Raw genomic sequence first — 17,159 nt, 5'->3', positions numbered from 1 at the left:
CCCCCCCACCAAGTGCTCTCAGATATGAGGCCTGGACTCTGGTCGGGGGGAGTGTGGACAGGAAATTTTCTCCATCTCCCTCCTCCAGCCCCGCCTAGGAGCATGAGGGCAGATTAAAGCACTAACACCTTATGGGCCCCAACTATGCTGGTTCTGAGGCAGAAGGTGTTCTGCCATCTTGAAGTTGTTCCAAAGATTTACAGAATCACACAGTCTCCCCTGGCAAAACACGCCCCACTAGCGAGTCTTATCCATGAGGCCCTGGCACTAGAACTAATGTCAGTGCTGAATGTGTGCTCTTGGTCCACCGCTGGGAGTCCTGGCACTGCCCGGGGATCAGGGCCTCTACAGCCACAGGAGTGGAGGCCCGTGTCCATGTGCATGGGGGCTCCCAGTGTCTCAGTGTGCTGACCTAATGGCCTTGGTCTAAGCTGGCCTCAGCTGGAGCCTTCTAGTGTCTCTCTTGGAGGGACTCCAGTCCAGAAATCATTGAGAGGATTGTAGAATCCTGCTTTTGATTTTCAAGGGCCACAAAGCATCAGGTGCTTGAGGCCTTCTGACCTGTGACAGAGAGACTGTTTCCCTTCCCCAGGGACAGTCCCTGCAAAGGGAACTTCTGGAACTGAGAACCAGACTGTCCAAACAGGAGAGTGTCCTGCAGAACACAGCAGAGCATCTGAAGCTTGCCAACCAACAGAAGGAGAGCATGCAGCAGTTCATCTTTAATCAGTGTGGGTGCCCCTGAGGCAGGGGATGAGAGAGGAAAGTAGGGGTGAGAGGACTTCCAGGCTCCCCACTTGTGCTGCCTATGGACCCTGACCAGACAGACTGGGTGGGGTGGGGAGGAGGGCTGCAGACCAGTGTGATGTCCCCAAACCTCCTGTGCCATGAGTAATTGGGGATGCAGAGGGAGGGGTGCATGGGGGCAGAAAGAGACCCTGATCTGAGCTGCCAGAAAGACACCCTTTGGAACACACTAGGCAAGTATGGCCACAGATGGTCACTTCTACCTATTGGGCTGTTTTGTTGTTTTAGTAACGAGGACACATGATGTTTTGAAGAAGGCAAGGACTAATTTGGAGGTAAGGACACCATTGCACCTGCCAGAGCCACAGAACCCAGCCCAAATCCATCCCCACCTGTCTCCAGAGTCTGCAGATGATCCCCGACCCACTCTGAACTTTCAGGAGATTTCCAGTCCATACCTAGGACTCAGGTCCTCACTAAATGTCCTTCTAGATTTGCTCCCCATCACCTCTCCCAATCCAGTCCCTTCCCTGCCATCTCATCTCCCTGTGACATCGTGACCCTCTTCTCTCCTCACCGCACTTCTTCCCTCTTTTAGGCCAAGTCAGGAGTCCGAGGAAAGCAAGTGAGTTGATTCCCAAGACAAGAGGACATGGGGAGTATGCCTCTGAATTAGCTTCTAGGAAAGGGGCTCTGGGGCCAGCTCTAGTGTTTCCTGTAGCCCTTTTCAGTTCATAAAATAATAAACTGGTGATGTCATCAAATCGGTTGATTCTGTTGCACACTCTATTGGCAGAGAATAGCCATTCAGTCTTGATCTTTCCTTTTCCAAAGAAAACCATTGGTTCTTCTTGACCTAAAAGAGAATTTGATAACAAATAAAAATGAAACTTGAAGTGAAACATTTTAGGTATATGGCAGGTATTCTGTACATTTACTTGAAATACTAACCCGATCCCTAGCAAGTAAGCTGAAGTGTACCAAATGGCTTGTAAATCAGAAACTAAACCTTTAGGGGAACCTGGGTGGCTCAGGAAGTTGAGCATCTGACTTGATCTTGGCTCAGGTCTTGATCTCAGGGTTGAGGCTTCAAGCCCTGTGTTGGGCTCCATGCTAGCCATGGAGATCCTTAAAAAAGAATAGGGAAAGAAAGTAAACCCTTCACTGGACGTCAAAGTTCTGCCATAAGTAATTGGACCTTTTCCTAGGAATGTTCCTTATGTAGCCTGAGAGAATATTGATCCCATGGTGTGAAAATGGGTCGGGCAATGATTTCACCCTCCCCTCCAAACTTTTTTTTTTCTAATTCCCTTTTTTTCTACTCTGATGATTCCTTTCTTTCCTGAGCCTCTTTAGAAGAACACATAAAAGATGGCCTCTGTAAAGCCTTATTCCTGTCCCAGCAAAGGTAACCAAACAGCCCCACATACCCACTGGCTTCCCCATGTTTGCAAGTTTCCTCTGCACTTTCCAGAGACCAATGGAAAGGGCATGAGTCCTGTGTTCCAATCCCAGGCTTGTCACCAACTGGCTCTGTGGCCTTGGACCATCCATCTGTAAGAGGTGACACTAGGGGCTATTGGAGCTCCCTGCTGACGGGGCCCCTCCCTATCCTCATTAAGTACATGGGACATGAACTGAACAGGGGACTTCCCTGCATTACATCTTCTCCTTCCTACAACAGGCTGTTTCTTCATGGGCATGTTTCATACCAAGTGCTTCGGCTCCCGGGAGGTCACAGAAGCCATCTTTTTGCTCCAAGTGAACCAGGGAGTGGACTGGCCCGTGAAGAGGGAGTGTGAGATCTGAGCACCTCATGTGCAGTGCCTCTGAGCACAGTTGTCTCCTGCCCAAGGTGGTGGGGAAACTTCCCTCTCACCTGGTGGCATGAGGGGCTCCTCAAGTCCACACCCCCTCCCCTGGGCTCATCCTTCTGACAGGCTCTTGCTGAGCTCCTGGCTCAGCCCCTGCTCCCAGTGATCCCTGCAGCTCAGGGAGCCACAAGAAGAACCTGAAACTAGGTTCTCACCTTGTCATATTTCTGTCTCCAGGTGAAGTCCCTAAGGGCACTGCTGTGCACCTCCGTCTTGTGACCCTTGCCTTCCAGGAGCCACGGAAGAAAAGGAGCCACTGGAGGTCCTTCAAACAGCAGGAAGACTGGGCCTGTCCCCCTTTGGTGCAGATTCTAATCTGCTGAGGAGACCAGGAGCCCAGTCCTCCACACCTGCCAGAGGGTCCCATCCTCTTCCCCGTGGAGGAGGATGAAGGGCAGACAGCCTCTCCTGTGGCTGAGGAACACTACCTGCCAGGGGCTGTTCATCCCAGCACTGGTCTATAGAGGAGCTCCTGACAATGCTTCTGCGCACCTCACTGGCCTGGGAACCGGCCACAGCCAGTCCTCACTCCAACGCCTGCCCTCAGACGGTCAGCTCAGGGAACACAAGACCCTGCTTCCTACAGATGGGACCTCTGATCCCCACACAGGAGCTCCTCAGCCCATTCCAAAGCCCACGAGTGACAGCAGTGCCCTGAGGGCTAGTGGGGCTCAGCCAGCACAACTCCCAGATATCCATGCTTCCCAGGGGCTGGCTTAGCCTGGCCACCATTCGGCTGGACGTCCGTCTACATCGTGGCTCCTGAGTGCTTTGAATGTTCCTGGTGAAAGCGGTGGCTTCCCATGTGCCATCTCCTGCTTAGCCTAGCACCTCCTAGTTCCCTTCTTTTATCATCTCCGAAGTGTGGCCACCTCAGTCTGAATACACCGTTCCCTTTCATCACCTAACTCCTCTCTGGGGAACTCGGGCTCAGGGCCAGCCAAAGCCCATTGAAAGTCCTGTAAGACAAACCAGTGATCATTTTTAAGTGACACCTGAGAAGCCCCAGTTGTGGGAGAGCCTAGTCTGTGTCCTGACAGTGCTTTAGAAGGCGTGTACGTGTGTATAAATGTACGACAGATATTTATATATGTTGCTATAGTAGTTTGTCGAGGGCAACATAAGTGGCGGATAGGGTCTGTTAGAGGAAATGAAACAGTCCTTTTGGCGGCTATGAAAGTAAAATGTGTACAAAGAAATAAAAGGTTTTTCCTCACCTGCTCTGTTTCTGATTTCGGCACCAGTCTCTAGGCTGAGCATGTAAGAGTAGGAAAGACACATTGTCCCTAAGAAGGTCATAGACTACTGTTGAAGTCTAAGTTTAAAAGGAGTTTTGCCTTCTCTGTCACTTTTCAAGAATCCCCAATCTAAAAATATTAGAGAGTGGTTCTCAGGTTTGGAGAGCCTTAGAATCAGCAGTGGAGATCATAGGAGCCACTTCCTGGGCTCTAATCCCAACTATTCCATTGGTGTGTGGCCCCAGAATCTGCATTTCTTACACAAATACCTCCAGGTGATTTTTTTTTCTTTTGGGTTTCAGAGGTTTGTGTGTGTGTGTGTGTGTGTGTGTGTGTGTGTGTTGTTGTTGTTTTTTAGCCTTTTTAAAAAAATTTCTTTTCAGTGTTCCAAATTCATTGTTTATGCACCACACCCAGGGCTCCGTGCAATGCATGCCCTCCATAATAGCCATCACCAGGCTAACCCAGCCTTCCACTCCCCTGTCCTCCAAAACCCTCAGATTGTTTCTCAGGGTGACAGTCTCTCATGGTTCATCTCCCCCTCCAATTTCCCCCAACTCCCATCTCCTCTCCAGCTCCCCATGCCCTCCATATTATTCCTTATGCTCCACAAACAAGTGAAACCATATGGTAATTGACTCTGCTTGACTTATTTCACTCAGCATAATCTCTTCCAGTCCTGTCCCAAGTCATCCTTCCTGATGGAGGCATAATACTCCGTAGAGTATATGTACCACATCTTTCTTATCCATTCATCCGTTGAAGGGCATCTTGGTTCTTTCCAGTTTGATGACTGTGGCCATTGCTGCTATGAACATTGGGGTACAGATGGCCCTTCTTTTCACTACATCTGTATCTTACCCCAGGTGATTCTGATGCAGACCACAGTTTAAAACTGTTGTTCTCCAACACTGACCCAAAATTATAGAGTTGTTTCACTTCGATTGATAACCTTTAACTGAAAAGTGTATAAGTCCTCCATAAATGTTGGCACAGAGATCTGCAAATATTCCTTGGGAAGAGTCCTTAGTTATGTTCTTTTACTTTCCAAGAATTACTATAAAGCTATCACTCCACAATTATTTCCTAGAGAGTCACAACCACGGACAACAACAAACAAAACCCTCAAATAGAATCTCACAACCATCACCACCACTGCAACCAGTAACAGAAAGACCCAAGAAAAGACTCCCACCTGAGGTAGGGATGCCTCATATTTTATTAGTCGATGGAGTGACTCCACATCTGCTCTCCCACTCTGTTGTTCAAGTATTTCCACGGAGGCCTTTAGCTGTCAATACAGAGGAACTCGCTGGCCAATTGGCTGAATGTCGGTAAGCTATTAAGGCAAAGAAACCAAGCGTGAGACCATGTCGCCCTGTACTTATTCCAGCATCCCAGCGATTCCTCCTCCATCCCTATGCCACCAGGGCTGATGTACTCTGATGGGATAGTCAGTAATCAGTGAGGAACTCAGATACTGCTTCTACAAAACTCATTTTAAATACATAACATTTAGGAAAGCAACAGCGTATTATATCATATTAACCTCACTCCACTCAGGATCCAGTCACAGATCAGTTGCTTTTCACCCTTTGTGAAAGGCTGAAAAGTAGCTTCGTGCCTTAAGAGAACTCGTTACAACAAAAATGTACCTTTAATGGGAAGATTGTCCAATATTCACCTCTTTGTAAGTTATGTCCTAACCCTTCTGTGAGAGTAACAGAGCCCACTCTTGAAATGTCTTTCTGTGTGGCCGCCAATGGCTTCCACTTGGCATAATTCCCATAAAGAACCTGGCTGAGCCCATGCAGGGAACGGACTGTGAATCCCACAGAAAAGAATGGAAAGAAAAAAGAAAAGATGGCAGGTGATGAGGAGAGCAAATGCCAGTGAAATGTAAATAAAAGTAAAATTCCTTACAGTCTCTTATAACACCTAAAAATCCCTTTGGAAATGTCTTTATCTCCACCCTCCACCCCCAACATACATTATATGATCAATCACTCCTCAAAATCCCAGGGCACCTCTTCCTTTCCAGGAGTCCTGTCCCTGAACTTTAATAAAAACATGGTTTTTGCCCTGAAGATGCCTCAAAAATTCTTTCTTGACCATTTGCTCCTGGCCCACATCATATCAGCAGGTACCTAAAAATAAGACAAAACCCGAATAAAATTAGCTCTTGACCTGTGGACCTAAGACAGAAAACCTGTAGAGTTTGTACAGAATTTATCTCATTCCCCAGAACTCATTACCACTAGGTGAATGAGCTAGATGCTTCTTACTGTGTTACCAAGTCACCATAAACGGAGCGCATTAAAAGAACTCATATACATATATATATATATATATATATATTTTATCTTACAGTTCTGAGGGTGAAGAGTCCCAACAAGGATTTCACTGGACTAAGATCGAGATGTCCACAGGGTACCTTCCCTTCTGGAGGCTCTAGGAGAGGGTGGAAATTAGTCAAGGGAGACCACAATAAAATGCAGTGTGGAGGTTTTAGCAAAGGAGCTCCTCTGCCCTACTTACCTCCTTGGGCATTGTGGCCCCAAGGGAGGGACTGATCTGACCTTACTGGGACTTGACATTGCACAGGCATAGACCTCTACTAACCAGGCCACAGTCAGGAACGCTAGCTTTGTTCCCCCAGGGAGACACCAGCGCTCTTCCAACTCACAGTTCACCACGATGGACTTTTAGAACAATCTTCCCAACTGACCCCTTTCCTTCAAAATGAAGAGTGGGAACAATCTGAGGGTTTTGAAGGGGCAGGGGGTGGGAGGTTGGGGGAACCAGGTGGTGGGTATTGGAGAGGGCACGGATTGCACGGAGCACTGGGTGTGGTGCAAAAACAAGGAATACTGTTATGCTGAAAAAAAATTAAAAAAATAAGTAAAAAAAATAAGAGTTGCAAATAAAATAAAATAACCATTAAAAAAACACAAAAACAAAAACAAAACAAAACAAACAAACAAACAAAAACAAAAAGAAGAGTGGCCCTCCCATTTGTTCTCTGGACTTGCCTATGGATTTGCCAACGCTGCTTTATCCCAGATCGCCTTTCCCTTTTATTCCCGACAAATCCCATTTTTGCTGGTAAAATATCTGGCAGTTTCTTTTTTTTTTAGGTGAAGCAGATAGTACGTCTCTTTGCCTGTTCCAGCTTTTAGAGGCCCCTCCTCCATGCTCAGTCCCAGCCCCAGCAGGCAGAGTCCTCCTCACGCAGCATCCTTCTGACCTCCTTCTCTGCCAGTTTTAAGACCCCCTTGTCATTCAGGGGGTTGCCTGGAGAATCCAGGATCATTTCCCCGTCTCAAGGTCCTTAACATAAGCACATCTGCAGGGTCCCTTTTGCTGCTGATGGAACACGTGCACAGGTTCCTGGTGATGGGTTTTTGGAATACAGGTGAGGTTTGGTGGAGTGAGGTTGGGAGCCAACGATGAAGAAAGAATTCTTGCAATGTCTCTGGTGCAAAATGTTGGTTTTACTAAAGCATGGGGACAGGACCCTTGGGCAGAGGGAGCTGCTGCGTGGGGTTGGGAGCCAAGGTTCATTATACACTTGGGCATTAGGGGTTGGGAGAAAGGGAGGTTTTCAAAAGAATATGCTAAAGAGCAGCAATGGCCACGGTTGCCAAACTGTGGAAAGAACCAAGATGCCCTTCAATGGACGAATGGATAAGGAAGATATGGAGTATTATGCCTCCATCAGAAAGGATGAATACCCAACTTTTGTAGCAACATGGACAGGACTGGAAGAGATTATGCTGAGGGAAATAAGTCAAGCAGAGAGAGTCAATTATCATATAGTTTCACTTATTTGTGGAGCATAACAAATAGCATGGAAGACATGGGGAGTTAGGGGAAGGGAGTTGGTGGAAATTGGAAGCAGAGGTGAACAATGAGAGACTATGGACTCTGAAAAACCATCTAAAGGGTTTGAAGAGGTGGGGGGGTGGGAGGTTGGGGGAACCAGGTGGCGGGTATTGGAGAGGGCACGGATTGCATGGAGCACTGTGTGTGGTACAAAAACAATGAATAATGTTATGTTGAAAATAAATAATTTAAAAAAAGAGAGGAAAAAAAAAGAATATGTTAAAGAGGACCTTCAAGATCCTGGAGGTCTTTGCCATTGTCAAGTTAAGGTTGTTTTTCCCTATAGTTCGGCATTACCAATAAGATAGCTGGCAGCTTCCTGGAACTGTCCCAGAGATCTCACCGAAGAGTGGGAGGTCAGGGATTCAGGGAGTCAGCCTGTGCTTTCTCCTTTAGCTAGCCTTCTGCTTCCTCCTCACTGGCATTAGCATGGACACCTCCTAGGGATGGGGCATTATTCTGTCCCCCACCACACTATGAACTAGGTGACAACTAAAGTTGGACACCCTCTGTCCCCCAATCTTTTTGAATTTTAACAATCCAATAAAAGAAAAGCACTCCCTCAAGGCGCAATCAAGACGAAGGCAAATCAGGACCCTAGGACGCTCCATCCAGGGCCATACAATTGCCCAAGTACTGGTCTCTTGGGAGTATTTGTTTTGCTTTGTCTCCCAGACTGGGCTTTTTTCCACCGACTTTGATGCAGAAATCTCATCCAAGGGGAAGAGCACCGTGGTGGAGGGAGGAGGGAAGGTGGTGGCAGAGCAGGACACCTGAAACCCTGCTAACCCCCTGCTGTGAACTCTGAGCCCAATCTAAGGGAGCAGAAGGGATAGTTTCCTTTGGCCCTGTCCTCAACAGTGGGATCCTTGGTCGTTTTCTCCGAGGCAGCCACGAGGGAACTCTGTGTCCCTGCCCTAGGAGCCCGCCTGGTGAAGAAGCCATCCCCTGCGGTGTTCTCAGGGCCTGGGATGTTGCCAGCAGGTGTCAGCCAGAGCGCCAGCCCAGAGGTTGCTGACTTTTGGTTCCTTGCCCCATCCCCCAGGGTGTCCAGGCCTGGGGGGGTACGTGGGGGACTGGCTAGGAGGCTGAGCTCCACAGGTGTAGCCAACGCCCTCTGTCTCCCCAAAGCAGATTTTAAGGAGAGGGAGAGAGGGAGGGATGGATCTACATTTCTCTGTCTGCTGAAAAGACCTCCCTCCTGCTCCCCTCAGGCTGGGGCAGCCTTCCCTGTGCTGAGTGCTCTGTGTGTCTGCCTTTGTGTGGTGGAGAGGAGACCCCTGACAACATGGATGGGGCATGTCTGATGTAAATCGGTTACCATTAGGCCACGGTTCTGGGCCAGAGAATTCTTGGGGCAAAGGATGTAGCAGTGCTGTAGCTTCCATTGCATTAGGAAGACTCCTGTGGAGGGTGAGGATGCTTGGGGCAGGAATGGCTGCTGAGGGTTTTGGGGTGTTGGTTGGCAAGTGAGCATGTGTGCAGGGTGGACGGCGGGTGAGGCTAGTGTGGGGCAGAGGCGGAGGGGGAGAGGGTCATACTTACCCGGCAGGGGAGATACCATGATCAAGCAGGTCGTCTTCTCAGTATGAGGCTTGTCAATTGCATTGCAGACGTGCTGACCCATGTGATTTCCCCAAATGTGGGAAACTCGACTCCATAATTTATGATAGTGGGGGACTGCGTTTGCCCTTTCCCTGGGTAATAGGTGTTCAATAACAGAATGCTCTGATTTTTAATTTTTTCTTACAGCTTTATCTTTTAAGAGAACGTTTGCAGGTGTTGCTGTTTTAGCGGTACCACTTACTCAGTAAACGCGTGGTTTATAACCCACTTAACTACATTGCTGGTTGATGGTCTTTCTCACCGGAGACACGTGGGAGTCCTCTATGCACAGTTTTCAGGAAAAGATTGGGCCTCTTGTTTTTCTTGAGGTCTCTCCTGGAGCAGCATGCCCGGTGTTCTTCAATATTTTGTGTGATTCTGCTTATATTTTGGTGTCTTGCAGTCCCAGGATCTAGGCGAAGAAGGTGCTTTCTTTCACTCCCCAGGGAACACAAGCCAGAGTCTGTCCCCTCCGCTGCCCTCTGGCTCCCTTTTCCCACCAGCACCCTACAAAGCCTCACGCAGTCCCCAGACTCCCTATCCTTAATCAGGCCACTTCTTACCCTTGGCAGCCTTCCTCCAGAGGGCCCTTCAGAGAATATAGGCCTTGGAACTTGACATGCTTTTGTTTATTTATTTAAATTTGTTTAAGCAATCTCTATACCCAGCAGAGGTGAGGGGATCCCGAGCTTAGGACCCCTAGATCCAGACTCTGGTGTTCTCTGGACTGAGCCAGCCCAATGACCCTTGATGGGCTTCTAAAGAGGCATGTCTGCCTACTTGCAAAGGACCCATTCAGTTGACACCTTTCCCAGACAGCAGGTTAGCTCTTGGGCAAGGGACGGTGGGCCTTCTGCTTGCTCTCAGACTCAAGGGAAAACTGTCCTCACCGCTGTGTTGCTTTGTAAATCCAAGCTTGAAAGGGTTTCTGGCTTCGTGTTTTCACCGGAGCTGGGGCTTTTTCCTGTGTAAAAGCCCCTATTCAGAATCTACATTGATGCTTTCCAACTTTGATTTTTACTGGGGGGGGGGGCACACTAATAGGGTCTCACAGGAAGTGGTTTACTCTTCTGGACCATTTAATAAATCATTAAAGATACGCTGGAAATGTTTCCAAGTAATTTAAATGCATCACTAAACACTTTATATTACAGAAAACAAACAAAAAAAATGCAGCAACCAACATGATAGCATTCACATTGTGTGACATCCCATGCGATGGTTTGAGGTCTGCAGACAAGCAGGGGAAATTAACCCTCATTAGGAGATGGGTCACTCATCTGAAAATGACCCAGAGCTGACACCAAGGTGAGAATCACCAAAGGACAAGAAAGCGTTTGTTATAACTTCATCCCATCAGTTCAAAACACTCAGCAGCTACATGGAAAATGTAAAACAAAACAAAACAAACCCCCAATCTCACATTAAGAGATGAAAACCACAATGTCTGGGGTGCCTGGGTGGCTCAATGGGTTAAAGCCTCTGCCTTCGGCTCAGGTCAGGATCCCAACGTCCAGCATCCTGGGATCAAGCCCCACATCGGGCTCTCTGCTCAGCAGAGAGCCTGCTTTCTCCCCCTGCCTCTCTTCCTACTTGTAATTTCTGTCTGTCAAATAAATAAATAAAATATTTAAAAAAAAAAGAGAAAGAAACCACAATGTCTGAGAGGAAATGTATTGTGAAGTGCTATAGAGAAGGCAGAAGAAAAAAGTTTGATAGGAATCCCATGGAATCTGCAGATCATGGTGTTGCCTTCTTAGCGACATGGTGTTGCCTTCTTAGCCACTTCAGTCCTTCCAGTCGGTGAACATGGGATGTCTTTCCACTTGTTTAGGTTTTCTTTAATCTCTGCAGCAATGTTTTGTAGTTTTCAGTGTACAGGTTTTGTGACTCCTTGAATCAATTATTCCTAGATACTATTCTGGTGGGTGCTGTTATAAATGGAATTGTTTTCTTAATTTCCTTTTCCAATTGTTCATTGCTAGGGTTTAGAAACACTTGATTTTGTGTGTCTTATATTCTACAACTCTGCCGATTTAAGTTATAGACTCTAGTAGCTGGGGTGTTTGTGGGTGTACTTAGTGTAACAGCCTTACAGATAATAAAAACAGTTGATTAACACATATTTTATGTTGTTTGTATTACATACCTTATTCTTTCAATTCAGTGAGTTAGTGTAAAGAAGATGTCATTGAGAAAATCATGAGGAAGAGAATATATATTGACAGTACCATACTATATTTGTAAGAAAAGAAATCATCCCTTAAGTGGACCTACATTGTTCAGTACAATTCAAACCCTTGTTGTTCCCCAGTCAACTGTAGTTTTATTGCTTCCTTTTCAAATGTTTCCCCTCACCTTCAGGTTATTTTAAAACTTGATTTATAGTTGATACACCATGTGACATCAGTTTCACATGACAAGATAGTGATTGGACAACTCCATAAATTATGTTATATTCACTACAAGTGTAAGCTACCTTCTGTCACCACGCAGAGCTGTTATTGTATCACCAAGTATATAATCTGACATCTATCCTCTTAATATTTTTTTTAAATCTTCACTGTGGACAATGTTTTGACAGAGTGTAGAATTCTATCCCTGCCTCTTCTTCCACCACTACATGGGCCTCCTTTGACTCTGCCAGAGAGAAGCAGTGACATACAGTAAGTTCCCCACTTTAGGTCACTGCAGCACCTGATCTTGGATGAGGATGCTCAGCCCAGGCCAGGGAAATACAGATTAACAAGAAACCTTCTTCACAATTCCAGCTCCAATTTGAAGGACGAGGGTACCCCTTCTAAGTCCCTGCAGAGATGGCTCAGCACCCAGAAGCTGGCCATATGTAGATGGCCAGAAATGGGCAGATTCCCCTAAACCAGCCCAAACTGTTCCATTTAAGACTTAGAAGAATTTTAATAGCAACACAGGCTCTTTTCCCTATTCTGATGGGGGGAGGGGAGCCTCAGTGCCAGTGCAGGAAGAGCATCAATTATGTCATTATGTCTTTGGCTGTTAGCCTAAAAGTTGATGGGCAGAGCTTAAACAACAGACCAAACCTAATTCAGATCTATCCAGGAGCATCTGGGAGACTCAGTAGGTTAAACATTTGCCTTCAGCTCAGGTCATGATCCCAGAGTCCTGGGATGGAGCCCCCACGAGTCTCCCCAAACCTGCTTCTCCCTCTCCTTCTGCAGCATCCCCTGCTTGTTCTCTCTCTTTCTCTCTCTCTGTCAAATAAATAAATATATAAATAAATGTATAAATAAATCTTAAAAAAAAATCTTTCCAGATCTTGCCAGCTGCTTTCATGTGCTCTACAGCCCTTACTTCCTCCCCAAATCTCCAGGGAGCTGCTTCCCCCCTTCTTTGCCTCCTGCCCCTTGATCTACTTGTGCTACCTGGAGGTCTTCCCCCTTAAGTCACCTGACCCCTTGCGGAGTCCAGGGGAACTGAGGGGGCCAGAGGCTGAAGACACAGGCCCTGAATCCCTGACTCTGGCTGTGACCTCGGACACCAGGCTCTAAACCACCAACTGCTGGACCCAGGATGTGGCAACTCGCCAGCCAGTGTTTGCCTGGGGACCCCAGGACACACTGAGGTGGGACTGTCACCTTTCTTTTTTTTAAGTGAAACTTACATACATTGTAGGGTGTCCCTACAATGACAGTGTTGTTCAGCTAGGACCGTAGTTTGTTTTAGAGGGTTTCTTCTCCTCCCCACACTTCCTCCAGCCCCTCTGCAGACAATTTTCACTCCCTCCTCCAGCCCCAAGCAATGCTGATCTGCTTCCTGTCTCTATACATGGCTCCTTTCTGGACATTGTACATAAATCGAATGAGACAGTATGTAGTCCTTGGCGACTGGCTTCTTTCACTTAGCATGCTTTTCAGGGTCCTCCATGCTGTAGCTTCAATCAGATTTCTCTCCTGTTGTTGCTGAGTAGAATTGCATGGTACAGATGGGCCACCTTTTGTTCATTCACCAGTCAGTGGCCCTTTGTGTTGCTGTCAGGTTTTTCCTGTTGTGAGTCATGCTGCCCCAAAGGCTTCTGAACCAGGCTTGAGTGAACAAATGTTCTTATTTCTCTCAGATAGAAGTCTGGTTGTGGAATTTCTGGGTCAATGGGAAGCTTGTGCTGAACTCTTAAGAACTCTCAAAGTGGCTTCCAATGTGTCTTTTTCATCTTCGTTCCCCCTAGCAATCTACGAGGGTCCAGTTTCTCCACGATCTCAGCAACACTTGGTATTGTCTTTTGGTCAGAATTGCACTTATTAGTGTAAACTGGTCCCTGGTTTTACATGCACTGCTCTGCGGACTAGTAACATTGATGATCCTTGTCTGTGCTTATGAACCATTCATGTGTCTTCTTTGGTAACATGTGTATCCGAGTCTTATACTGGCTTTTTATTAACAGTGTGTTCCTTCTGCCCATTCAGTGAGTTCAAAGTACTCTTATGTCTTGTGAATGGGAGTTCTCATTTGGGTATTTAATCCACATTGAGAGTGATTATTGATAGATACGTTTTTATTGACATCGTGTTACCTTTGAAGTCTTTCTTTCTGTAGATTGTCTCTATATTTCTGTTCAGTGCTATTCTTAGGATTTTTCCTCTTTTATAGTACCCCCCTTAATATTTCCTGCAGTGTCAGCTTGGTGGTTGCATAGTCTTTTAAGCCTTATCGGTCTTGGAAACTCTTTATCTCTCCATCCATTTTGAATGTCAGTCTTGCTGGATAAAGTATTCTTGGCTGCATGTTCTTCTCATTTAGTGCCCTGAATATATCTTGCCAGCCCTTTCTGGCTTGCCAGGTCTCTGTGGACAGGTCTGACGTTATTCTGATGGACTTTCCTCTGTAAGTAATAAGCCTCTTTGTCCTAGCGGCTTTCAAGAGATTATATCTACAATTATGATTCCTCAATTTGACTATCAGGTGTCTTGATTTTTTTGGAATCTATAATCTTGGGTGGAGACTGTTCGGCCTCTAATACATGAATGCTGGTTCCATTCATGAGATTGGGAAAATTTTCATGAAGAACTTATTCCACTATATCTTCTAGACTTCTTTCTTTCTCCTCCGCTTCTGGGATTCCAATAATTCTGACGTTGGAACATTTCATGGCATCATTTATTTCCCTGATTCTGTTTTCATGGCTTCTAAGCTGTTTGTTCCAGGCTTCCTCCTGATCCTTTCTCTCTATCTGTTTGTCCTCTGGATCACTAATTCTATCTCCTGTCTCACTTACCCTAGCTTTGAGAGAATTTAGATTAGATTGGAACTCATTGAGAGCTTTGTGAACCTCATCCCTGGTAGCTTTCAGCTCTGCCCTAACATTGTGAACATCAACTCTGGTCGCTTTCAGTTCAGCCCTAATCAATTCCATTTGGTCATCCATGGCTTTCTCCAACCTAGCTATTGCCTGGATAATTGTTAGCCTGAATCTCTTTCCAACATATTGTCTATGTTGATAGCTGTTAGCTCTGTTGCAGAAGGTCCATCCTCTGTATTTTTCTTCCGTTGGGCATTCCTCCTCCTAGTCATTTTGGTGAGAGATGACTGAAAGAATGTAGCTGAATGTATCAACTGTGGTGCAGTCAAGGTGCACCCTGGAACACTTCTGAGCAATCAGGATTCCCCACCCAAATGAGAGAAAAAAGAAAAGAAAAAGGAAAAAAGAGAGAGAGAGAGAGACAGGAAAGAGAAGGAAGATAAAAGAGAAGGTTCAGCCCAAATGGGCCCCAAGGTAAGATTGATGAAGTATACAAACAAAAACAGACAAACAAAAAGACTAATAAAAGTATATGACAAGAGAAAAAAATTTTATATATATATATATATATATATATATATATATATATATATATATATAGGCAAATAAAGGAAGAACTTCGTCAAAAAGAACCCCAAGTGTAAGATTTATATACTATCAGGACAAACACAGAAACACTGGTGGAACAAAAAGATGGGAGAATGGTTATAAATTCTCAGTGTGGGCGAGGAAGGTATTTAATCCACAAATATTGCCTCCTTATCAGTGACTTCTCTGTTCTTTTTCTCAGTGGTAATGTTTGATGCAAAAAAAATGGTCATCTTACGTTTTTCTCTTCCATTTTTCAAATTTTTTTTTTCTTGCTGTAGCGAGAGAACTCTTTACTTAATACAAAGTCCTGAATATTTCCTCCTGTGTATCTTCTTGAATGGTTGTTTTGGCTCTTCCACTTAGGTCTGTGACCATTTTGAGTTCATGGCTGTGAAAGGGGTGATTTTCAGCAAGAACCGTGTGGGAGCTTTGTCCTGAGAGCGACAGGAAACCCTGGAGGTGACTTGTGTTTCTGAGTTAGTTTACCCCAGGCCAAGAAAGGGGATTTCACCCTCCTGTACCTATTAGTGAAGGGCTGAGTGCCTTTGGGGGGGGAGCTCAATGGGGCTGGTGGTCATATATGGCACTTACTCCTCATTCTCTGGAACTGGGTACAAAGTAGCTCCAGGGGCCCTGGGCAGTCCTATCAGAGGTGTCTTTAGGAGCACAAGCACACTGAGAGCCAGAGAGGATTACACAGAAATGATAAAAGAGATCCCATGGGATGTGGTATGGTTTCCTACAGGGTCTTCCATCAGTGCATGGGAAACAGGACTCCCACCCAGCAGGAACTCAGGAAACATGCCCAGAGGGAGGAGAGTAGATTGAAGGCAGTTCCCAGAGTTTGAACTCTTTTTGCCAACATGGAAATCATGATATGTGCCTAGATATCAAAGGTGCCTGAAGGGACACATGGCTGGCTCAGTTGGTAGAGTGTGCAACTCTTCATCTAAGGGGCCCCATGTTGGTGATGGAGACTAGCTAAAAAACAAAAACAAACAAACAGAAAGCAATAAATAAAAAATAAACAGGTGCATGAGTCAGGAATCTGGAATTACTCCCCTTAAGGAAAGGATGGGGCAAGGGTGATGGGTGGCTCAGTTGGTTAAGTGGCTGCCTTCAGCTCAAGTCATGATTTCAGGGTCCTGGGATCAAGCCCCACAAGGGGACCCTGCTTGGCAGAGATCCTGCTTCTCTCTCTCTCCCTCTGCCTGCCACTCTGCTTACTTGTGCTCTCTCTCTATCTCTCTGTCAAATAAGTAAATAAAATCTTTTAAAAAATAAAAGAAAGAAAGTATGGGGCAGCTTGGCCCTTGCAGATCAGGAGCCATTCTGAGCCCTGGAGAATCCTAATTGTTGCTATACATTTCCCAAGATAAACCAGAGACCCTACTTTTTTAGTAGTTGCTGGGTTTCCCATGTGTGGTCAGATGTCCACTGGCCGACTAAAGTTGGCACACTAAGAACAGAAGAAGACCAAGAAACAGAATGTTCCCTGGATGTACCACATTATTTTCTCCCCTCACTGCAGTCTCACTGGAAATGGGAATGGGCAGTTGAAATACCTGGTAGTCAACACAGGTGAGGAAAAAATGGAAAGTTTGGATTAACAGGTCAAACTAAGTTGTTCTCAGATTAAATTTGAAGGCAAGTGGAGACTCTGTTGAACATTTTCTAGCTTCTGTGGTGGAAATGATGGCTAATGGACAAAACAGTTCTACAAGTCAGAGTGACTTTGGTAACTTGGTATCTTCCCACTTGACACAGTTTCCTTTCAATCTTCTGATCCCATGGTCTCATGCTTGAGTCTAAACATACTTGCACAAGGAAGTTGATGTCATTACCACACCTCAAATCTGTACCACTGAATGTCACAGTGCTCTTTCCTAATGGTACATTGGGCTCATTTCTAACTGCCTGTAGCTACCCTATAGTTGACTCTGAAGG

At 46.0% G+C, this 17,159-nt stretch overlaps 1 protein-coding gene and 1 non-coding gene across 2 annotated transcripts; both read left to right on the top strand.

Annotated features, from left to right (window-relative positions):
* Positions 1-592: 592 nt before the first annotated feature.
* On the top strand, positions 593-3,156 carry LOC116863338 (myomegalin-like; the record flags this gene model as incomplete). The annotated part of the gene is made up of 4 exons (XM_032850812.1): positions 593-731; positions 1,036-1,082; positions 1,346-1,372; positions 2,855-3,156. Coding segments are annotated over 4 exons (303 nt in total), but the record flags the coding sequence as incomplete, so codon positions are not given.
* A 6,125-nt stretch (positions 3,157-9,281) lies between these two features.
* LOC116863339 lies at positions 9,282-9,445 on the top strand. Its single transcript, XR_004381804.1, has one exon. It is a non-coding gene; the product is annotated as a U1 spliceosomal RNA (small nuclear RNA).
* The last annotated feature ends 7,714 nt before the right edge of the window (positions 9,446-17,159 follow it).

This window comes from Lontra canadensis, unplaced genomic scaffold (genome assembly GCF_010015895.1).
Source record: "Lontra canadensis isolate GAN:19392208 unplaced genomic scaffold, GSC_riverotter_1.0 scaffold930, whole genome shotgun sequence".
NCBI classification, from domain to species: domain Eukaryota; kingdom Metazoa; phylum Chordata; class Mammalia; order Carnivora; family Mustelidae; genus Lontra; species Lontra canadensis.
The sequence above is the reverse complement of the archived record's forward strand: the minus strand, read 5'-3'. Positions and strand labels throughout refer to the sequence as shown.